The sequence below is a fragment of the Oryzias melastigma genome, linkage group LG11, assembly GCF_002922805.2.
Source record: "Oryzias melastigma strain HK-1 linkage group LG11, ASM292280v2, whole genome shotgun sequence".
Lineage (NCBI taxonomy): Eukaryota > Metazoa > Chordata > Actinopteri > Beloniformes > Adrianichthyidae > Oryzias > Oryzias melastigma.
In genome coordinates, this window is record NC_050522.1 from 10,380,001 (window position 1) to 10,404,591 (window position 24,591).

Below are 24,591 nucleotides of genomic sequence, written 5' to 3' on the forward strand. Positions count from 1 at the left end.
AGTTCTCTTATACTGTCAATGGAACCACCATACGTTTTCCAAAGTGTCATCATGCTTTAAATTGCTTTTTATAAAAAAAATATTAAAACCATAAACCTGACATAGATTGAGGAACATAGAACAATCATCAGAACAAACATCAGTTTTTCGAGATGAAAGTAAAATACAACCAAAATAAAAGTAAAATAATTTACAAAGCTGAGAAATATATGAAGTTTTAACCGCTTTTTTTATTTTTACTGGATAGAATATTGTAAAATATGTCTGATTTGGGCAAATAACTCAAAGTTTAGTATTATTACACTTGGGCAGATAGTCATAATTAGTTAAACCACATGGGAGGTTTCTCCATTTTAAGAAAGGGATACATTTGGGAATCATGCTTTTAATGTGAAGGGAATTTTTCTATTTTCGGTGTGTTTCTTTTTTTTTGTTGGTTAATTTAAATGTTTGTTAAATCTTTTGGACTGCACATTTAAAAAAATGTTAGGTTTCACATTTTTACTAGATTTTAAAAATATGATTTTCTTCCTGGTATTTGATATATGAAAGACATGTAATTTGACAGATTTTTATCTCATGTTTAAAATTTCACAAGACCTAAAATGTTTAAAATGACACTTAAATGATTACATTTAGCATTTACAATTTTCAAATTTAATATATTTCGAAGTGTATCAACTTCCTTTAGCTGAGCTAAATGATACCCATTGTTGAAGCACCTTTAATGACCCTGGGAATATCCACCACCCTCTTATTAGAAATCATCCACTTGACTGGTTTTGTTTCATAAACGAAGTCATTTGTCACACAGGTGAAACTGATATGAAAACTCTTGACACCAAGCCCGAAATGTGACACAAAATGTATGTTCAAGCAAATTAAATGATTAATAATTAAGACGACCGCTAAAGGGAAAGAGGTAATGTGAGCGGGGGTTGTTCTTTGATCAAACACCCACAACAAGTCAACAAGGCAACAAGTCAGCCGCTGGAGTGTTGTAATAAGCCACGCAAGGCTGGTCTTGTCATGTCTGTCTGTGTGGGCATATTATTAATGTGGTTTAATTAGGGCATTATGTAGGACAGGTGATGGAATACATTTTCAACATACTTAATATTTACTACAACCTTAGCAAAAATGAGTACTCTTGAAGTTTAAGTATAAGTTTAGCAAGTACAGACCATGTGCATGTAGTGATGAAAGTATGCTACTAAATTGTAACATTTATAGATAGTATATAAAATGTAAACTTCAAATATTTTGCTTCAGTTTTAGAACTGACTAAGTAACATAAATCATAAAAGGAGTTAATACAAATATACACATCATGTGTCAGAAGATTAATAACTCCATTTGTGACAGTAAAATCTGTCCAACACAAGAGGATCTCAGCTCTTATCTGTTTGTTCAGCTGTTGGACAGGACAAATAAAAAAGAAAAAAAAAAGGATTAACTAAGTATACTTGTAGTACACTTAAACAGACTACTTTTTGCTAAGGGTAAACTAGTTGGCAGGGAAATTAGGTTGTAACTCATCATCATATCTTTAGGATAAAGGCTTTTTAAAATTATTTATGGCTTGTGTTCTCTGAATTGATCAAGTGTACAGTTTTTACTGCAAAAAGCTGACTAAAAACAAAGTATTCTGTCATATTTTTTTTATTTTTACCTTTTTATTGTGTTTTTATTGTGTTGGAAGTGTGAAAATGGGACAATTTTGATCCCCAACCCAACATAAGAGTTAACATTCTTTCACATGTGAACTGATGTTAACACAAAAATTTTGTTAACTACTATTTTTTAAATATATTCTAGAGTAAATTATTTTATGTTTCTCAGAAACATTTTAAAACGATGGAAAATCACATTCCACATATTTAGGAACACTTAAGGACGGCATGTGAAACAGGCTCGAGATGACTAATGTGTTCAGGGAAAGCAGCCACCGCGCTGCTAAGCTGTCATTTACAAACCAGAAGCTTCAAGGGCTTTGAATCATGTCAAGTATGATTGAGTCATCTTCACTGGTGGTCCTCTGTGCATCATGTGAGGTCTGAGCACTTAAAGGGAATGCCTTAACATCACGATAGGATCATAAAAACATTCAAATATGTCTGGAAAAATCTAAAATGACCTTAATTAATTCAAAACATTTTTTTACTACTGCAAAAAAAAAAAAAAAATCGAGTAAACTTGCACACCCTACCATTTTTATTGTATTTCTTCTAAAAGTTGTTTAATCTACTCAATATGTTAAATTCATAACTTTTTTTTTTTTCATTTGGGTACAATTCAAATCAGATTAACCAGAATTTTATATAGATCAGGGGGTCTGCAGCCAAAAGTAAGCTACATGTGGGATGACAATTATTTATCTTTTTAATATTTGATAGAATGAGGTACAACGTTCTGTTACATTCACCACACTGTCATTTCCTCTGCAGTAAATGTGGTTTGTGTGCTGTCAGTAGGTGGCGGTAAACCACTATGAATGTCTGCAGTGTTATTAACAAGATAGTAAATGCTTGTCAATGTTAGGATTTTATAAGCTGCATTTTAAGTTAAAACACTATTATCAAAGACAAGTACTATAGTTTCCTCTACTTCTTCAAACAAACACATTTGCAACTATAACCATCAATTTGGTGTGTATATATGCGACAGAAACAACAAAAAAAGAACACAAAACTTCACAAATACGGTTAGTTTTTTTTATTATCTCAATCATACCAGCAGCTTTCATCATTTTTTTTCTAGAAACAAAGCAGTCCACCATTATAACAAATGATCAATGTTCCCTATTTGCATTATCAGTAGTTTTTAAAGATGCCTTTACATCATTACAGCCCCTCTTTGGTCCTTCAAACCAAATATTTGTAACAAAAGAAAGTAACACAAAATGTTTGTACAAATAAGCGTTTCATAGACATGAATCCAATCCACTATAGAGACATTTAATACATCTGATTTCCTGATCCCACATAGAAACGATTAATAATCAAGTGAATAAAATAATAAAAAGAGGAGTGTATTTGAATGCAGTTTGCAAACAGGGTTGGAAAACAAGACAAACAGATGGATTTCTCAAAAGCTTATTCTAGTTTTCTGAATTTTCTCCCACACAGATTTAAATAAAGTGACACGTTTTGCTTTTGGCACACATTTGTTTTAGAAAAAAAGTGGCAGATAGATAGTAGATTTACAGTATACACGTAAAATCAGCACTTTCGGGTAAAACACACATTTCTTTTCAAGTCTTGTCCAGGTAGTTTTCCACAATAACACTGGCTTCACAGGTAAAAGACAGAACTAGGAAGCAGTGGAGTGTAATCACAGCGCCGTCCCTCTTTGTTTGACATGTTATATGGGGTGTAACGATAAATTGATGAGTCCAACAGATCCATCTGTCTGAGACAAGTTGTTTATTAAATCGACCTATATACTATAAAATTGTTTCAAAATGGAATAATTACTGTTACATCCGTATTGGAAAATACCATTTGGATTGAAGCGCGGTGTGTTTATTTTACTATAACGTAAAAATCACAGCGGACAACACACAAAGGATGAAAATGAACAACCATTATTAAAGTCCAATGTGTGGAAACACTTTGAATTTTGCAAAGACATGTGAAAGTACAGTGTGAAATAATGTTCGAATAATGTTTCTATTATTTTAATGTGAAAAAACAACAGTGGACTGAACTTTATGAAACTAAAATGTGAATGTATTATTAATTCTACGGTCCCATATCCCAAAATGCCACCGCGTCGCAGGATTGTTTCACTCAGTGAAGGTGGCAGTCGCATTTTAACTCAACTTTTGGGTTTTGAGAAAAAGTTCTTGTATTTTCCACAATATAAGGCACACTTAAAAGCCTAAACTTTTTTAAAAAAATCGGACATGCGCCTAATAATCTGGAGTACCAATTTTCCAAGTGTTACCAGTTGCCGGCATCATTGTTGAACAACCGCCTGACTATGAGATAGACTCCGACAACAATGAGAGGGAACCACCATGTTTGATAATTACTCAGCTGTTTAATTCAAACACCAAAGATGTTTTGTGGGAGAAGATTGATTAAAATAAATAAAAGTTGTTTGGAATAAAGATTAACTAAACTCATTGTTATTCTTCTGTTACCTTTTTTTCTGCACCTTATAATACGGTGGACCCTATCATGCGGGAAATACGGTACAATTCTTACAGCGACCGAAGGATTTTTCTCTAAAAGTTGAAATCAGCCACCACCTAGGGACATCTTGAGTGCCACCAGCTGTCCGGTAGCCCCTATGCCTGAGTGCCACCGTCCACATCCATGACCACGCCAACAATTTTCAAAAAAATTGGGTGTAGATTCTGCTGATCCCTCCCCATCACGCGGTGGCAGCTGTATTTGTGACCGTAGTATTACTTGTTTGTTTGTACACATAATAAATTTCCATGAATATCTTGCAAGAAATACAACCTGCACCGCTTAGTACCAGATATCTCTGAGTCACATCGGTGGAATTTTTGGCTAAAGATGTCGTGGACCAATTTTTAGGTCCATGAATCGGATCGCACCAAATAAACCAATATTGACTATGAATCGTATCGTCAACCACAGATTATTAAAAGAATTGAATCGTCCTTAGAATAAATCATTACACCCCTAATATTTTAGAACCCAGATGAACAAAATTTAGCTTGCACAGCTTCTTGTAGCAGCCAGCTTTTTAACATTTATGACAACTATACAAACAAGCAAGAGAATTAAAAATAATAATAACAATAATAATAAAAAGAATTGCACGTTTAGGAAACATTCTATGGTGCAGCATCACTTTGTTGAGTTTTTAAAAAATTGCCTTCATGGGTTTTTTTTCATAGGAGAATTTAAATCACACTTGAGGTGAGGAGTATTGAAGTTTAAGAGGCACTTGGATGAAACGAAAAGAAAAGCCCCCTAGTCTGCAATCTTTAAAAGGTATAAAAGTACTCTGTGGGGTAATTTATTGGCCTAAAGTGATATATTAAAAACCTACTTCGTTTGCCATTGCAACTCAAATTGAGGACAGTACAGACTGCTTAAAGAACAGTCTCAAAAGGTCACTTGAAATGTCCAGCTTTAGTTTGACATCCCTTTTTCTACCACTCAAACTTCCACAGCTGCTTCTTGTTGTTTGGGCTGCACCTGCTCATCTGGGCGTCGGTGCGACCCTCGGCTGTGCGGAAAGCCGTTACGCACATGTCTGAGTGAGGATGGTGGATGGTCCCGTCCTGGAGGGACGACAGTTTTCAAATTCAATTTGAGATAAATGTGTGACATGCTTGAAGAAAAGAAAAAAATGGACTCCCACCTTTCTGAAGTCCCAGATGATGCTGGGAGGCTTAAGCTCCCAGTCACGAGGACAGTTCCTCATATTTATGCTGGTCTGCCCATCCAGAACTTCTGCACACAGCTCTGTCACAGAGTTGAACCGGATCTCCTTCTGAGAAGTGTATTCAAAGTACTGGAATGCAGGACAGACAAAGTTGTGTTCTTATTTGCTTGTTTAGGTTAAGTTTACAGTTTAATTCACTGTAAAAGACAAACAAAACAAAATAAGTTGTAGAAACGCGGTTGACATGTACAAGTTCTGCTGGTTTTGGGGTTGTCCGGACCCATAGAGTCGTAGACAGGAGCGACCTTATGTTAAGGTGGAGTGCGACTGGGTCTAACAGCCCTTGAGGCTCATACAGCCACCTTAAGGGACGTAAAAAAAAAATGGAACAAGTCATTGTTGTGCTTATTTTGTCAGGCTTGGGTCCAGATGACCCAAGCCTGACAAAATAAGCAAAAGTGTTAGTGTGTGTTTTCGTCACAACACCTTAAATGAAAAAAAATGTTAATACATTTTTATTTTGAAAGTACACAGAAAGTTTTGATTTAGAAACAAAGACCTGTTTCCAGTTTCTCTGGCTTTTGGCCAATGGACTGGAAATGGAACTTTTGTGTAAAGATTGAGTTGAATTAAGGAAGGGGTGAACGCCAGATGAAGACAGGAAGAAGGCCATGTTAACATTTGCAATGATTAATGAACTTTCTATTTTTTGTATCAACACAACGGAGACGCAATACAGACGGACCAGTGTAAATCAGCTTTTTTCACTTGACCTGTACAAGTACAAACAGGTTCATGGATGGTGAGTATGCCCGAAGGAAAAAATGTGCATGAACATCTTCACTCTACAGGTTTGACGAGCCAACACATTCTCATTTCCAACTTGTCACATAATGACGTTTGGTTAAGGACCCTTCCATGTCGCTTTTTGACGTTTTGGGTATCCCAAACTTGTTTTTTGGCGTGCTGGCTGTTCGTAAAATCAAGGGTCGTGGGACATGGTACTGGATGTAGTAACGAATGCACACTGGTCCTCGGGGCGCGTCCAGTGCCAGTACCCTAACCAGCACTGGTACCCTAACCATAACCCAGTACTGGTACCAGTACCACGTCTGGTTTGAGCAAAGTACCGCATCTGGTCCGGATTAGGGTACCAGTACTAGGTTTGGGTACACGTCGTGGTGGTGGAACAGTTCTGGTTCATGGACTGGAGGTTGGGGAACCTTAATTAAAGGGAACATCCAGTGCATCTTAAAACGACGAGTTGAGGACACCCAAAAAGTGATGTGAAGGAGTCCTAGGCAAACTTCAGTATGTGACGACCTGGGAGTGAGAAAATGTTGGGCGAGCAGTCTACGACTTTGATATTTGATAATATGCCCCATACAGGTTTACCCATTTTTCACCCACAGATATCTACCCTTAACAAGTCAAACAGCCATGAGTTTAAGTTCATTTCTTCGATAGTGATAGGATGTCCTGTCTAAGCCTGCCTTGTATTATGTGTCTGTTTATGTGTCAAGGGACGTCATCCGTGAAGACAAGGGCTTGGCCCTCTCAATCATGTGGACATGAACCTAACTCTTCTTCTAAAGTGTCATTTGAAGCAAACTGGCCCGATGGGATAAAAGATGCAACACAGAGCTGCTCATTAAACAGAGGGTAATCAATCGTCATCCATCCCTGTGCTACTGTTCACATCTCATGTATCTTTTAGAAGCATCAAGCCCTGTAATGGGCATTTCTAATAAAGGTCTCACTTATGGCCAATGTCTCTGACTTCAGACTTATTTATCCACACTGGGTTACCGTTGCTGGTTTATTTGGGTCAGAGAAAGGGTAGCAGATATTGGAAGGACCTCTTTTTCAAATTTGATTTAACCCTTTAACACTGAAATAGCACACGCCCCTTGACCTACCGTAACTCTTCAACTGGTTACGAACAAAGTTAATCCGCTGATTTTGACACGGTAAGAAGCAGCTTTTGTATCGGCCTTGCACTGATATGCAACACAATACTAGCCTTAAACAAAAACTGCTTTCTCAGCTTCAGAATCTTTTGGAATTACATTAATTGCGTTATCAGTTGAAGAGTTATGGTTTTTGAAAGAATGTTAACATTGTAGCTTGATTTTGGATTCGGATTTTGGAGTTAGCAAGAACTATTTGCTGGAACTACCTGTTTGCACAATAATAAGGTAAAAAGTATGCCATACCTGGTTTCCACCTTGGCCATGGCAGCCAAACAGAGAAAGATGGGCTCCTGTAGGGTTGTGATCTGGAGCGTTGTAATCCAGGCACTCTGACTGTATACCTGAGCTGCGGATCTGGCAAAAATATAACAGTTATAATTACGGGAGGCATAGAGTCTCTGTGCTTGATTTCAAGGACTATTTGCAAATTTGCCACAATTTTTCATTCAAACAGAGCACTCCCTAAACATCAGTTGTTATCCAGCAACAGCTCCCGCATTTTCAAAGATTCAAAGATTCAAAGACTTTTATTGTAACTGTCAGGAACAGTTAAATTGTGGGGAGTCCACCAGCAGCAATGCACAGTACAATAAAAAATATAAAAGAGAAGTTAAAAATAAGAATAAAATAAATAAGTAGAATAAAGTAAAAAATATAACGTATTTAACAGTAATAATAATATGAAACTGGAAACTGAAATTTCCATGACATACAACCAGTAGACACTTACTGCCCCATGCCAGCCTTCCCTGTCTTCAGGAACATGAAGTTCTGGGTATATATTCTTCAGATACCAATCAAAACTGTTGCATTTCAGCTTCTCCCTCAGCTGTAGCCGCTCAGTGATGTCACCATAGTTCTCCTGTAAAGAACAATAATCAGATACAATTTCAAAGCCACCAATAAATCAAATGAGAAACCTTAACAATTACTCATGTTAAAGTAAAAACAACTCTGTAGAATGTTCTGGTCACAGGTATGAAAACTGGGTGAAAAAGACCCAAACTTGACTTGTGAGATCTGGCATGTGTGCTCCATTCCAGACAAAAGTGCAAAAAAAAACATACATTTGAAAAAACAAAGCATGCTATAATATTTTTTTACTATTTGAATAAAAATGAGACTGCTTAAGAATTGTTTGGAAATTCTGAGGTAATATATTTAAAACTGAGGCATTAATGTATGTGTTTGCTTCTTTTTGAACTGGAAAGCAAGACATAGGGAGAATAGAAATGTAGAGAGGGGGGGGACATGGGTAAAGAAAGGAAAAAGGGGTATAGAAGTTGGAGGATGATTAAAGAAACACATAGGAGGGGTAAGACGATAACAAGCAACAGTTTGTTTGAAGTTGATCGTTATAACTTTTATAGGCAGATGTTTATCAAAAGGGTTGGGCTTCTTCAAAGACACACTCAAATACTACAAACACACCTGTTGGTTCACAAAACATTCACACACATGCATACAATACGGATCAAATGACACACATAGTGTATGGTAAATGGTGTGTACTTATATAGTGCTTAACTACCTTCGTAGAAGGCCCAAAGTGCTTTACTGTCACTGTACCATTTACTCATGGACACACATTCACACACTGATGGTGGCTCTGCTGCCAAACACTGGCACCAACCTATAACCACCAGGAGCAATATGGGGTTCAGTGTCTTGTGCAAGGACACTTCCACACATGGGTGGGAATGGCAGTAACAAGTCCGAGGTGGACCACTCTACATTGGCACTTTGGCCACCCGGCAATAGGCATACAAGCAAACACGTGTCCTGTTTATCAATCCTGCACACATGCAATATCTTGTTTGTTCGAAGGTGAACAGGCACTGGTGCTCAGTTGAGTGTCTGTGTTCTACTGTGGACAATGATTTATAGAATATAGAGAGTAAAACTAAAAAGGGGGAGCAGCCAGTCATTCCCACACCAAACCCCCAGAAGAAGGGGAGGCAGTAGTGGTAACCATGGCCCTCAGACACCCACGCAGAGAAGCTTACTGAGGGAATCCGAAACCAGCCACCCAGAGTTAAAAGGACCAAGCACCCCCAGAGCCAAAGAGCAGGGAGGGAGAGGAATACTAAGAGTGCATGCTCCAGTCCAGCCAGAAACAGTCCCCCTGCCATGCCAAAGGTCCAGAGCAAGGCCTTACCCCCAGATGAAGGGCCCACTCAGAAGCCCTGCACTTCCTACACATCCTGACCTCAATCTAGAACCAGACCCCCCAAGAAATATCCTCATCATGCTCCAGGGAGCCACCCACTCACCCAACAGAGAGTCCAGCAGAAAGCAAAGGCAGGGTCCAGTCCCTGACAAGAGTGGTCAGCATGGACCAACAACGCTCCCTTGATGTTGGAAAAGATAAGGAAACCTGAAGGTGAGGATCAGAGCCAGCACCACAGGGAAAGGGACACCCCAGGCTCAGATCTGATATGACCAGGGATCAGGGAGAGTGGATCACCAGGCACAGGAAGCCAATGCCCATGGGAAAACCACCACTGATGGATGATTGGCTTCTTCAAACAATAGATGGGGTAGGGGACAGAAGATCAATGACCATCCTCCTTGTGTAACTAGTGTCTGTGTATAGTCTGTTGGTGTGGAGAGTGTGTCTCGTAAAAGGTTTACTTAAAATTGCCAGGAAGGGCACTATGAGGACACCTCCTCTTTGTTGGCAGTGACCACCAAAAGACCCTACATGTCTAATGTCCAAATAAAACCAAGAGAGGAGAGGTTGTACATCTGTGCATCATTCAATGAGGTAGGAATCACTGCTAAGCATCCCAACCCCAAAGGTGCATTCCAGACTAACCTCTTGACATCCTAATGAATTGTCATGTAGGTAAGGAGGGCAGTTCGGGAACACCTTCCCGACTGAACCCCAATTTTATTTGAAACATCTGCCCCTCATTGAGCCTTAAGCCTCTTAAGCCAGACAGATGAATCGCCTGAAGGCCCAACCCCTCCATCCAATTCATTAGAAAGTTGCTTGAGGAATGTGAAAAGGTACTGAACTTTGTCAGTGATGCATACAATAGGATCAGTCCGTGCCTCAACAAGTCAAACCTGTCTTGTCAGCACAAGGTGTCACTTTGAGCGATAAGCAAACCATACAGATGGCTTTTTTCATTAGCACTGTGAGGAGTCAATAACATCATTTTGTCTTCCAAATAAAACTATTAATGAGGTATGTGTCATCTGATAGCAAAACATTCATATCATTACTGGTATTATCTGTGTAACCAACCACAGCAGCTGCAGCCACAAACTAATGAGACCCTGAGGGACTGACTTGTAGAGACACTGATGTGTGCACATTAAAGAATGCTCATGAGCTTAGTTAAATACTATATGAGAACACAAAATCCCAGACACGCGAACGGTTTCTAGGAAGCAGCCTAATCGGTGTGTTTGAAGTTTCTGAACAATATGGACTAAACATTTTTTAGGAAATGTAGGTAACATTTAATTTAAACAACCTGTTATACTCAGTTTAATACAACAGGATTTGGAGTCGATGATTGTGTCTAAAATAATTTAGAACTTTTATTGATGCCACAAATTGATTAGCAATGATGTCTTCCATCTTCCTCTAACCAGGTGATCTACTGTTTGATCAAAGATCCCTGACATTAATAATGCATTTTTTCAGATAGGTGTAACTGAGATGCATGCATTTTTGATGGTATTGAGCTCTGAGACCTGAGAGGCCCAACACATAAAAACACACAAACACAGACTTGACCTGGTGTGACAGACAGTCTGAGATCATGTGTTGACACCCAGACAGGGGATTTATATCATTTACAAAGAATCTGAATATTACGCAAGCAGGTGTCTAAATTGCATGAAACTAGTGCAGACAGACAGACTTGCTCTTAGACTAAGAAAAAAAAGACAGGAAAAGTCAAGTGGTTAAGCATAAACAGTTTATACAGTGTGGCCGCTTGATTTGCAAATCTTCTACCTTTTTGGCTGGAGGATTCCTGTTGTAGAAGTGATGTTTATAGGAGTCCATCCAAACCTCTGCAGCTCGTACAGTGTTCTGGAGGAAGTTTGGTCGGGCATAAGGGGCTTTTTTAGGGAACACATGGCCCACATGAGAGCAGGGATGAATCTCCAGAGTGCCCCCACACTGCCAAACCTGTGGGTGCCGAACCAAAATACAAGAAATGAATAACTCAAAATAACAAGCTTGAGTAATGGTTTATGTTTCTATGATACTGGAATCAACTGTCATCCACTCTGGTGTGTTTCCATCTCTTCAGAGAAGAAAGAGGCATACTTTTGAGTGTAGTTGTCAGTTAGTCTCTTAGTCATATGAATCCATAAGGGGGTTGGCCCATACAAGTGTGGCAGATTTCTGGGTTGTACAGGCCCTGGGAGGGTCATAGATAGGAGTTGCTGTATCTTAAGGGTTGCACAGGTCCACTTCAAGGGACATCATGAAAATGGAAGATACATTTGCAGAAGTGTGGAAAGTGTACCGTGAACTATCTGAGGGTATCTGGAAGCATCTGGAAGACGCACGCACGTATGAAGTAAAGGGTGATTAGTGCTGCAACAAATGATTATTTTAATAGTCGACTAATTGCCGATTATTTTTCCCGATTAGTCGACAAATCAGGCCATACACAAAGTGGATGTAAAGTACACATCTTAACCATCATTAGTTTTATGCTCACTGAACACTAGGTATATAGCAGCACCTGCGATAATGCTAGTGTGAATGCTTGGGCTGAATTTGGCCGCTGAAGATGCTGAAATTGATAGCTAAAAATGCTTAAGCTGATATCTGAAATCGCTGAAGCTGAACGCTGGGTAAAATATTAGTTAAATGCCAAATCAGCCTAAAAAAAACTGAAAAAAATCTAAGTTAGCCAAAACAGCTAGCATGTAGCCGAAATATTAGCCAAACTCCAAAATAGCCTAAAAAACAAAACAAAAAATGCCTAAATTGGCCAAAATAGCTAGCATGGTGCTACAATATTAGCTAACTTCCAGAACAGCCTAAAAAAACAAAAAAAGGCCTGAATTAGCCAAAACAGCTAGCATGCAGCTCAAATATTAGCTGAATTTATTAGTCGATTAATCGTGGCAGCCCTAGAGGTGATACGGTCGTACGATGCCCTCATCATTAGTAAGGTGCGGGTACCAACCATATAATGTCCACATAAGCTATGTTCTGATTGTCTAATTTCTAACCAGTTGAGTGTAAGGACTGCGGGTTGTCACATGAACAGCACTACTACTTCATCCTAACCCTTGTCTGTTGTGTAAGTGATCCCTACGGCTAGTCATTTGTAGCATCCTAGTAGAAAAAAACTGCATCATTAAAAACGGAAACTTAATCTGGAATTGATTAAGCTACAGATTTCCATTTAGCTTTGTTTGCCAAATCTGGAAATTACCCAATGAAACCAAATTTCTTTTGGTAACCTATATTTAAGACATTTATAAGTATTTACCAATCAGGGAATTGGTAAGGAGCTAACTTTTTTGTTGGGTACTTTAAAACACTTTGGTCTCATATTTGCAAGCATTACTGTTAACCCAAGGCTTTATCTTGCATATCTGATGGAAAACTGATCTCACCCTGAAAGAGAGCTCCAGGTTTTCTCCTCCCCACACCTCCATGCCCATGTCATATGTGCCAAGGTACTCAAAATACACTTTGCTCACAGCAAATAAGCCTCCTGCCATTGTTGGAGACCTGTGACAACAAAAGAATTTTTGTTTTTTTTTATTTAGACATTCAAATGATGTTTGGTCATTTCAGATTAATGCAGAAGAAAACTGATGCCCAAGTTCCTATCATCCAATTATATAAAGTGATTCCTCATGCGAATAGCTCCTTGAAAGGATCGTGTCATTGCTGTACCTGAAGGGGTCAGTGCGAGACTTCCGCCTCTTGCGCTCAGATTCGGGGACAGAGTGCCACTGAAAGGTGAGTCTCCAGTCGAACCCTCCTATCATTGGTTCATCAGTTTGCATGTAAAACTCAAAAGAGTTCCAGTCGATGGTATCAATCACAGGACACACGATGGTACTGGCATTCTCAGCAATTCTGAAACGTAAAGTAAGAAGCATCCAGAAGGTTGAGTGAAACTGGGAAAAAAAAACAACTTGGTAAGCTCTCGTCGTTTTAGCGTGGTTACCTTTCAAGAAGAGGTTCGATCCAGCCGGGGACACACTCACAGTGGCAATCAAGAAATGTTAGAACATCACCAGTAGCATATGTGGCGCCAATGAGGCGTGCTCGGACCAGCCCCTCCCTTTTGTTGGTCCGAATGAGCCTCACGCGTTGCAGATTACTGATGTACTCTGCTAGCTGGGACTTTAGATACCCTGTTTTACAGAAACACAAACACAGAAAAAACTGTTTTTTTTTTAATAGTCATTATACTTCTCCACAGAGGGGTAGTCAGGGTTGGCAAGAAGGCACTTTTAATCCTCACACAGCATCATGAGATGCACATATATACATATGTGTCCATTGATGCCATTTCTGTTAATAGTTTGAATCATATTTAGACTAAAGAATATTGCATGTTGGCATTTAGGTAAACATTTGTAGCTAAAGCACATTTATCTAAAGACCCACTCCAATGAAAATGAGTTTTGAAATGACTTGAGTTTGAAAATTAGTTGAATTTTTTAACATGGTCGTGTGGTATTTTTATCATAATGAAGGACAAATTTAAGAAAAATAAAAATTTTAAACGTGTTTTTGAGTATTTCTTTATTCAAATTTGCCATTTGAGACGTAAAAAATATGCTGAGCGTGGCACCAGCTCCGTGTTATGCTCCATTCTGATACATCTGCTTGTAGATGACTAGATTAAGCAAATGGATCAAAACTGCACAGCTGCATAGCTTCAGTATTGCTCACCATTTTTGTTGCACCAGTAATGTTATGTTAGGGGTGTGGGGGCTGTAAGCTAGCAGGAGAGTGTGTAAACAGAGAGCTCTCAGCAAGTGAGGGAAGGGGGGCGGAGTTGCTCCATGTCAGCAGTCCTGCCCACAACTCAGAGGCAAGTTTTTTAATGAATTCAAGATTCAAGATTCATTTATCATCATTCATTTATCCCCGCAGGAAAATTCAGTAGAATTGCTACTTCTCTGCAGAAACTATGTCCTACAAAATGACAAAAGTTTTTTTTTTGTATTTTGCCTGAAAACTGTATAATTATAATTAACAATTTTAATTTAGGTCAAAACATAATCAAAGTGGGACATTTTAAGTCAAAACATTTCCTGATATCTTGTCTAGTCTGAGTTACGTTAAATAATAAGTACTAAAGGACAAAAAAGTGCAAGATGTGAACTCCAGAAACATGTTGTTCAGCATATTAGTAATAATGGTTTAGGTGTAAGAAATTATGTTGCAACTCAGCGGTCCATGAAGTAATTTTTTTGGGTGTAACATCATCTAGTTGCTCTCTCGCCTAACTTCTGTAATTATGTCCTTCTCAGACTTCTGAAATCACTGACTAATATGACTATAATCTCTCTAAAGACTATTTATAATAAAATATTCTACAGATCAGGTCATGTTTTTGCTAAGGGTTCTCTGAGTTGCAAATTTAAGCCAAAGGGTCAAAGCAGAAACATTAGAGTGTAGGGGTCAAATGCAACTAATTCCGTTGATTTAAAAATAATGGAAATAAACAAATAAAAGTTATTATCTCATTGACAGCTTGTATTTAATCAATATTTTGCCATTTTTTTAATTGTAGCTTGCAGTTTATTGATCTCTTTTTATCTTTGTGTCTTGTTCAGTTACATTTTTTGGTGGCATAGTTTAATTATTAAATCAAATATAGATGGCCATACCTAAATCCAAGCTGTAATAAAGTTATTATCGTTTATATACAGTATAAGGCCATAAATTCTGACCTCAGCATAACCATGTAATGTTTACATTGTCAACAGGCCAGCTATGGCCCAAAAGCCCATTTTTGGAAGAGATAAAGGAGTTTGACATTAAAAGCCCATTCTGAACAAAATTATGTTTTTATTATAATTTTTTTGAAAGACATATGTAAGGAAAATTAAGCTTTAAACAGTCTTTTTGAGTGTTTTTTTATTCAAATCATTGCAAATCAGGAGCAGAAAAAAAAGTAGTTTGGAAAAGATTGTATTTGTGACATAAAATATGCTGGGTGGGCCAAAAGGTACCAGCAGTGGGGAGGAGGGGGCGGGGTTTCAAAGCCCCAACCGTCCCACCCACTACAGAAACTAAGTCCTAGAAAATGACTTGTTTTGGGCAAAAAAACAGCATAATTATAATTTAAAGACCACTTGGAACATTTTAACGATAGTTCAAACAATCGAAGTGGATCTTTAGGGTGAAGTGAAGCAGGAAAATGGTACTTTTTTTTTAATGCCTGAAGACTTCTTCTGATAACACCAGCTTTCACATTCAGTTTACCTCATTCCATAAGTTCATCTCACTCTCTTAAAAAGAAATGTGTTCAGACTTTTTTTAGAAGACATTTTTTCACTACTTAACACTATAATTATTATCTCATTTTTCAAACGGGAGTCAACGGGTCAACTAAAATTGTCAGACAAAAACAACAATCTGAACATTTTTTTTCAGGCAAACATGCGAAACAAAAAATAGTTCATCAAAGAGAGTCAGACCTCGGTCACTGTAGTCATCAATTAGGATTATCTCTTTCAACAGGATGGCGGGCGTGGTCTCCAGCACGCTGTGAATGGTCCTCAGCAGGGTGGACCAGGCCTCGTTGTAGAAGGCAATGATCACTGAAGTGGTAGGTAAATGTCGGTAGTCAAACTTCTTATTCCGGCATCTGAGGCATGTGCGAGTGTGTTTGTATGGGTAGAGGGAGATAGAGGTGGCATAAGCTTTAGTATACACGCTCAGTGCATATTTACAAAGAAAAAACACAGCACTCAAAATCAACTCATGCAAGACAGAGCTTATTTTTCAGACGGCCGGCCAAGCTTCTAGAGAGACAGGACATGTCTGGACAAAGTCCAGATGGCAGTTATTAAAACAACGAGAAGCAGGAGAAATATAGTTGGGAGTGGGAGCTTATAACACCAGTGAGCAACATACCGCACAACTGCTGTCAAAGAAACCACAGAATAGAAAACAGATGAAAGGGGCGAACGAGGGGAAAAGGATGAAACTGAAGGGAAACTGAAAAAGACGAATTTAAAACTATACCCTTTCTTTTCTTATAAATAAGGAGCAATAATTTCCTCACTACTTACTGCACTATATAGGGCGTTTGCCATTTTGTTGAGTTGTCCAAATCTGTGGCTATAACCAAATTCTTTCTCTACTCTCTAACTACTAATAAAATATATAGTACAGTAGTATCTCGCTATCTCATAGTTCCCTGGATTGTAAAAGAAATATCACAACTTTTTTTTTATAACGGCAAATATAACATTGCTGATTTGCAGAAGTAAAAACCTAAGAAAAATTAACATCTTACAAACACTATTTATAAATCTACACTGTTATAATGATGGGAACGTGGAAAATTCATAAAAAAATGAATTATTTTCACATGAAAAATTGTACAATCGCAATGCATTATGGTCTACATTTACTAATCTAGTGAGCATTGATACACATTGGTTTTTCGCAGAGATTTCTGGGAAATTTCTTGGGCACTCAATTTTGGAAATATAGATTTGAACAGCTCACAAAATGGCAAACACACTATATAGTGCACTAATTAGTAATGAAGGAGTTCTGACAAAATCTTCAATTCCAAAATTCAGAACTCTGGAAATTTCCCAGAAGTCTCTGCAAGAAACTAGTGTGTGCATCAGTACCATTGACTGTAAAAGAGAACTGGACTGAGTGAGTGTGACATCACCCATAGACTTACTTCGGCTCCAACAAAGTCCATTCATTTTGCATTTTTTCGTAATACGGCCGTGTTGGAGCCAGATGACGTCCAAATCGGCTGAGTTATCATTTCTATGGCAACCACTATTGCCAATCAGGAGTGAGCTTGTTGGAAGGTCACCCCTATCACTTGAAAACACACTCAAGAGAATGTGTCAAACGTTTTGGATGTTTGATGTGAAACCAAATCCTTTTATGGAGGGAGGCATGCGATTGGTCAGTTTATAACTTGAATAATTTGCATGACAAGAAATAATAGGATGAGCAAGAAAATCTTTAAAAAAAAAAGGTGTCGGAGCAAGAATGGTTATTCAGACAAATGTGATAATATGAGTAATAGCTGTTACTTTATCAATAAAACTATGGGATTTTGGTTTCTTGGGGCCAGCAGGTCCCCGGGAGGGGTCACTCAGTCCAGTCAATGATCGACACTCACAATATTGGAAAATATAGACCATGATTTGTCATCAGAAAAACAATGTATGGAAATGTTTTTAGTAAACCATTCAAGTTTTTTTTATCATCTGAACACAGTTGATTCCAAAACAGTATTTTTACAATGTTCATATTTGTTGGATTTTTACTTAGGAAAATGACATCATATTTGCCGATTAAAAAAACTAGTATGTCTCAGAATTGCATTATAACACAGGGCACCGGATAGTTCCACACTTTATAGTCTTTTAGGGGTTAGGGAGTAGTGAGGGAATTAGGAAATCCTCTGTCATCATCACACTTAAAACCTCAGCTTAAAAGGCTGGCTCGTCTCAGAGAACACACACACTAAGAACTACCAATATTAAACTTGAAACATTTCAGAAACCTTAAAGACTTTCTTATAAGTCTACATTGAAATCTGAAAAGCTTTTGATTTTATTTTGTTGTCATTTGCTTCTTTTAAATATAAATTACATACACCCTTTCTCAGGAAAATAGAAGCAGTTAACCCGGATAAGGAGCTAACCACACTGGTTTTCTGACTCCTTGCACTGGAATGCTGCTGACTCAAAAGTGTCACTGTTACCAGTACTGACTTTTCTAGTAGGTGCAGCATTCAAGGCAAAAAAAATTCCCATTTTGAATGGCAACAAAACCAACCAGTTTTGAGGTCAAAGTTAGTGAAAACAAACTGGTTTAAATAGTTTCAAGGAAATGTTCCAATTTCACGAAACAAAATGTAACAAATCAACAAACTTGAACAATCGGAGATGCCCTTTTGGGTTGCACAATTAATCTCAAGAAATACTGCTATACTTTGCAATAGTATAATTAAATGCTGCTCCAGCCTCATTGGCCGAAGCTTCAGTTCCGTTTTATTTTTATTAACATTTACACATTTTGTTAGTCTTTAAAGGCATTTACAGCCCAAAGTAGTACTGTTGTATCAAAATCCAAACACAAACCAAAGCCCCACCAAAAGTCTGTGCCGAATAGTTTACTAGGAAATAGGAACTTGTTGATTTACATCTACGTCTGTCATATGAATTCACTTTACTGACTGTGATTTACGTTAAACGCTTCCAACAAATAAACTACCCGATGTGTAAACTCTCGCACAGTGAATGACACAATTGTTCTTGTTGAACACAACACCAGAACTAAACACCGATCCATGGCTGCAGTTTTCTCTGGTAAATTTTGTGTACTGTTGTCCACAATTTACAAAGACAGATAAGATAGAAAGATAGAAAGACAGATAAGAAAGGCTACGTTGTAAGTATTAGGGTCAGGTATCACATCCAAAATGCTAATTTCATTCAATTTATATTCACAAGTTTCTAATTTAATCTGATAACTTGATTATGCCTTAGTCACATGCATCCATAATGGGGGTTGACCCGTGTGGGTGCTGTAGATTTTTTGTTTTCAGGGGCCAGGGACAAGTGCATTTTTAAGGGAGTGCTGGTGAGTCTTGCATTTCCCTTGAGGCTCATGTAGGCACCTTAAAGGCATGTTCATGAAAATGGAATGCACCATTGTATGTGTATTTAAAGCATTCATAAATGCATGTACTTATGACGTATATTAGATGATGTTGTACAGTGTCCATACTAGTGGTCAAACCTGTAAAAGGCACGAAAATGGCCTGCACGGAATATCAAGGTTGTAGAGCACTCATAGAATCAATAAGTGTAAAAACGCTCATGGTCATTCTTTTTCTACAAGTATGATGCGAGTGACAGGTCATAGTTAAAACTTGAACAACACTTAAGGGTGAAGTGGGTGAGACACAGGCACATTGTATGGATCTTTCCATTTTTAACCCCCTCAAATCCTGCACACTGGGCAAGAAGCCCCTTAGTGCTGTTCATTGGTAACTGCTGGCTCCTTGGACACTCTTGCAGGGCCCTTGGGGGTTCCTTGCACTAAGCCTGACTGTTGACATTTAAAAAAAATTAGAACCCAGTTTGTGTGGTGATCCTACAGGCATTCCTATGGACACTACGGCGTTCACAAGCAGTCAGTAAGGGGCCAATCCTCGCACTTCACTAACGACTAGAGAAGGAGTCTCAAACTCTATTTACCTTGGGGCCACTGAAGGCAGAGTCTGGCTCAGGCTGGGTCACATGGGCCAAAAATATGGTCCTTTGTCTATGTCTACAGAACAAGTTTATTGAACATTTGTTCATGCCTATGTACCACTAAGCAATATCTTCTGCATGTCCTGTGAAACGACAGGAGCTAACAATGCTAGCAATTGTTGCTAAGGATTTTTCTGACGACCAGATCCAATGACAACAGCAAATGAGAAGTTTTAAGCATAAAGCAAACTGAAACATCACAAAGCAAATACAAAGCTATCATCAAAGATGACAGAAGATTTTGCTTATTAGACATTGAACTTTCGTATTAAGGCGGGGGCTGCAAAAGACCCTTGGACTAAAGTGTGGCATAAGGGCACCATACGATGTGCATACATCTTGCACTAGCTTTAAAAATACTTCACAATACAATTACCACAGGTCGAAAATTGAATGTTCACTTTTATGGCGTCTCTTAAGGTAATAATACATTTCTAAAGGGACCTTAACACACCCACGCTCCCTTTAAGATGCAGACACAAAAAGCCAGCAAAACTCTAATGGGTCAACCCTCCATATGGGTGCATGTAAGGCCAAGGCAGAGAATGGAGGGGGAACATACCAGTAAGACATTACACACTGCGTTTCAGCACCAAGTCTGAGCTGAGAATAGCTGTGATTGATATCAATTTGGGCAGACAGCTGCTTTCACCAGTTTAATTATTGCTCCAACACATCACAAGAGTCTTATTTCTTACTGTCAGTTGCAAACTGATCCCAGTGAAAAATGTACCTGATTCTCCAATTGGTGTTCTTGCTTTTGGCACACCATCAGTTCCAGCCAACATTCAAGACTGATTTTTGTTAGAGAGTCAATAAAGAGAAAGGTTTTTATTCACTCACTCTTCCATCCTGTGGTCCTGGATGTGCCGATGCAGGGAGATCTTGTCACTGACATAGATGTTGATAGCATAGCTCTCCACACTTTCTTCCTCTAATTTCTTCTCTTCCGGGCTGAGGTTGAGGCGGGTGGCTCTGCCCCACTCCCCGGGCGCATTGCTGTCTGGTGGGGGTTTTATGTAAACTGCTCTAGCCAGCGGTCCATCTATCCCGCTAATCTCTTCAGGCAGCTGCCTCACCAGAACATTGTGCTTATCGTCTTCCTCCCGTGTTGATGAAGAGAACGGGAAGGTAGAACGTTCCAGCACTATGTAGCCAAGCCACAGCAGCCACAGAAAGAAACCCGCTTTGGCTAGCACGCCTAGTTTTCGAGAACAGCGCCCCCTCATGGTGGGGAGGTCTGCGACGGAATCGTGACAAGTTGAACCTCAGGGTTCCATACAGGATACGGGCATCTGCGGGAAAAACAGACAGGTGTGTGTCAATAGAGACCTCTTTTAAGGACGTACATAAATAAAACAAAAAAAAAAAGTGCAATTCCATAAACGTCCACTAGAGGCTGGTTCCAGAAGACAGCAATTTCCAATTTACTTCCACACTAGATAAGTCTGAACTTACACTGAGAAAAAAAACACAAGTACCAACTAGTATTGAAAACTATTGAAAATAATTTTCATTTGTTTTTTGATAGAAATCTGGAGGTAAATTAATATTCTGTATTGACTATAAAGGAATTTCAAATCTGTCCATTATTAGTAAAGATGAATGCCACTATCAGTATAAGGAGACAACTGCATGAAAAGGTAATTATAGAGCATGGCAGATATTAATTTAACTGCCAATAAATCTTGCCAGTATTGTTCGACAATAATGACCACAAGTGTATCCGAGCACCTGCAACATCTGGTGTAGGTGCTCTGATAGATTTATTACAACCTATAAACTTATCTGTTTGCTTCCACCTTAAAGATACACACCTTTAAGATACACACAAGTGCAGGCTCTTTAACGACTTTGAAACACCAGTAAAAACGTACTTGTTGAGCCAGAGTATTGCACAGAATTGTATGCTTTCAGCGGTAGTGCACACAGCAGATGAACTGGGTTGAACGCGGTGAACTTTGAACCTTGAGCACATTAAAGAGCATTAAAATCAAGTGTATTTGGAACTCAACTACCTTCTTGTTCAGCTTTGTTAGCAAGTATCAGAGGTCAGAGAGGTGTCATTTCCGCTCCAGAGCAGCATTTGTTGTCAGCGCCGCCTGTGTCATTCGTCCTGTGATGTGTGTTGTTGTTAGCCAGGTCAAAATATACTTGCTACATTGTTTTTGGAGACGCAGCACACATTTTTTGGGGAATTAAGAAAACCCATTTACAACTAAGGAAAGACATTTACCATGCTCATTATAGATAACTTCCTCTAGATCAGGGGTCTCAATTTATCATGGAGCCACTGAAGGCAGAGTCTGGCTGAGGCTGGGCCGTATGGGGTTCCATTTGTGCCAAAAATGTTTTTCCGTCCACTGTCCAAATCTTTGGTCCCTTGTTTCTGTCCACTGTACAAGTTTATTGAACATTTATTGATGTATTACTAAGCAACATCTTCATCGTTTCCTGTGAAACAACAGGAGCTAGCGACGGACCAAAGGCATGGACAGTGGACGCGAAAATATATTTTTGGCACAAATGGAACCCCCTACACCACTGGCTGCACGTGTTGGGAAAATTACATGCGAATAGTAATTTTCAAAAAAAAAAGAGGACCTCATGAATGTGGTCTGGGGAGAGGAGTGTCAGGTTTCCTGCCCTTAAAGCTTCACTGCTTCTAGCCCGGTAAATGTCACACCCCAAAGAGCCATATGCCCCACCGTGATTGGTTGGTTCATCAGCTCCACACACTGCACTGTAAAAGTGCCATTTAAATAAAACTTGCAGGCCGCACCAACGTTAAACTTTCATATTAAGGTGGGGGCCACAAAGTATCCACTTGGGGGCCGCAAATGGCCTGCGGGCCACCAGTTTGAGACCCCTGCCCTAAATAGAAGGGGTTAAAATATAACTCTGTATAAACACAAACTATTGTTCTGTTTTTTTTCTTTTGAACAGATTTGACCTTCACTCATTGCATCACTTTTAGCTACACATTTCCCACTTTCCTTACAGGGAGTATTGAATATGCTCATATCAGTACCTTGACTGAATGGGTTTAACACTTTCATTACATCCTACTTACAACTAAAAGTTTTAGCTCAAGGTAAAATACGTCTAAAAGGAATTTTATTCATTTTTAAAAAGTTGCCTATTTTCTTTTCTGATGAAAAGAGGAATACAAACCCAACAATGAAAGAAATACTGTCATGTTGGACAAACACTTTTGCTAAAATTAAATTCCTGTTTTCATTCTCTGTCACTGAACCAAAAATAGAGATAATCGAAAAAATAGACAAAGATAAATTCACCTTCGTTTATTAGGATTAGAATTGGTTTACAATTTAGATATTCATATCTGGAGAATGAACTTAACATGTCAACATCTAAACAGCGGTTGTGGTATAAACAGACCACTATATGTTGACACTAGAGCTAATCTAGTCTCATAGCTGTGCTGCATTTACATTAACTGAGGTTGCCTTTTTTTCCAACCACAGCCTGCAAGGCTAAGCTGAAAGACTGCTGATCACACAGTTTAGCAGTGCTTCCTCCTTCCTCACTCTCAAACACATGGGTAGCTATTTCCTCCTTCACAAAAAAAGGGGAAAGGACAGTTTGTCCTTTACAGATCAAACTGTAAATGTAAATAACATGAATGTTTTAAACTCAAACATTCAGTTTTTCACTGCGAGCGAGTCAAAGCAGCAGTCTCTCTCCTTTCAGCCAAAGCTGTGGCCTGCTGTAGACTCTGGGGTTTTAAAATGGAGACGCCTACACACAAAACCCCCTTTTAGAGGCTGTCCATCAATCTGATCTCTTTGAATTTGGTAGTGATACTGTGTCCTCTTGTGAGGGCAGGAGGTGCACAGAGGGCTACGATGCAGTTTTAATTCTGAGACACATTCTAATCATTGCATGAAAGGAAGGGTTGATTCATGCCTCTACTTTCTGAGCTATAAAAAAATGGCATGAAAGCATGTTTTATCAGTCGTGATGAAAAATATAATTTTAAGTGAACTCTGACATATCAAAGTCACTGGAAGGAATAGCAAATGATGACTCACATGCTGGTCAGTCATTTGACAAACAACTAGTGTAGTACCTATTATGGTTAAAAAAAAAAAAAAAAAGAGGACTGTGACTACAAGGTTGGTGAGAACGCGGTTTCATGAACATATTTTTAGTGGCTTCTTCTTCTTTTGTTTTTTTAACTGTTTACTTGGACATGTCCACCACCTACAGTTGGTGCGAAATGCCTAAGCAGTGCAAATCTCGTGAATCTCACTCCAGGCTTTTTTTTCGCAGCAGAATTCCGATACATGCAAGACTCTGTCATATAACTCCGGCCGGACACAGATTGCAATTTTTAAGTTCTCCTTTTGATTATTTTTCAACCAGCTAGCACTTCCGTGTTTTAAAAACGACGCTACTTAAACGTTACTACCAAATCTGACTTCCTGACTGGTCAAAGTTCAGCTGTTTGACATTCAATTACTGCTGCCACAAACGATTATTTTAATAGTCGACTAATCATCGATTATTTCTTCCGATTAGAAAACTGATCAGGTCATGCGCAAACTGGATGTAAAGCATACATTTTAACCATCAACAGCGTTAAACTAACTAAAAACTAGACATATAGAATTACCTGCGAAAATGCTAGTGTGAATCCTGTAAGCTGAATTTGGCTGCTGAAGATGCTAGTGCTGATAGCTGAAAATACTGAAATTGATAGCTAAAAATGTTGAAGTTGACAGCTGAAATCACTGAAGCG

At 38.7% G+C, this 24,591-nt stretch overlaps 1 protein-coding gene across 2 annotated transcripts in view; it reads right to left on the reverse strand.

Moving 5' to 3' along the window:
- Positions 1-2,269: 2,269 nt before the first annotated feature.
- The window catches only part of poc1bl (POC1 centriolar protein homolog B (Chlamydomonas), like), a 28,505-nt gene continuing 6,183 nt past the window's right edge, over positions 2,270-24,591 (reverse strand). The window contains exons 2-11 of one of the 2 annotated variants that reach the window (XM_024298745.2): positions 20,670-21,121; positions 15,999-16,168; positions 13,508-13,697; positions 13,231-13,416; positions 12,945-13,062; positions 11,317-11,493; positions 8,074-8,205; positions 7,587-7,697; positions 5,347-5,499; positions 2,270-5,266 (exon numbers count right to left, since the gene is read on the reverse strand). In XM_024298745.2, coding sequence (XP_024154513.1) covers positions 5,135-5,266; positions 5,347-5,499; positions 7,587-7,697; positions 8,074-8,205; positions 11,317-11,493; positions 12,945-13,062; positions 13,231-13,416; positions 13,508-13,697; positions 15,999-16,168; positions 20,670-21,055 — 1,755 coding nt within the window. In that variant the 5' untranslated portion in view covers positions 21,056-21,121 and the 3' untranslated portion in view covers positions 2,270-5,134. Of the gene's footprint in view, positions 5,267-5,346; positions 5,500-7,586; positions 7,698-8,073; positions 8,206-11,316; positions 11,494-12,944; positions 13,063-13,230; positions 13,417-13,507; positions 13,698-15,998; positions 16,169-20,669; positions 21,446-24,591 lie in introns of those variants that run through there. The other variant, XM_036214245.1, reaches the window with a different exon arrangement.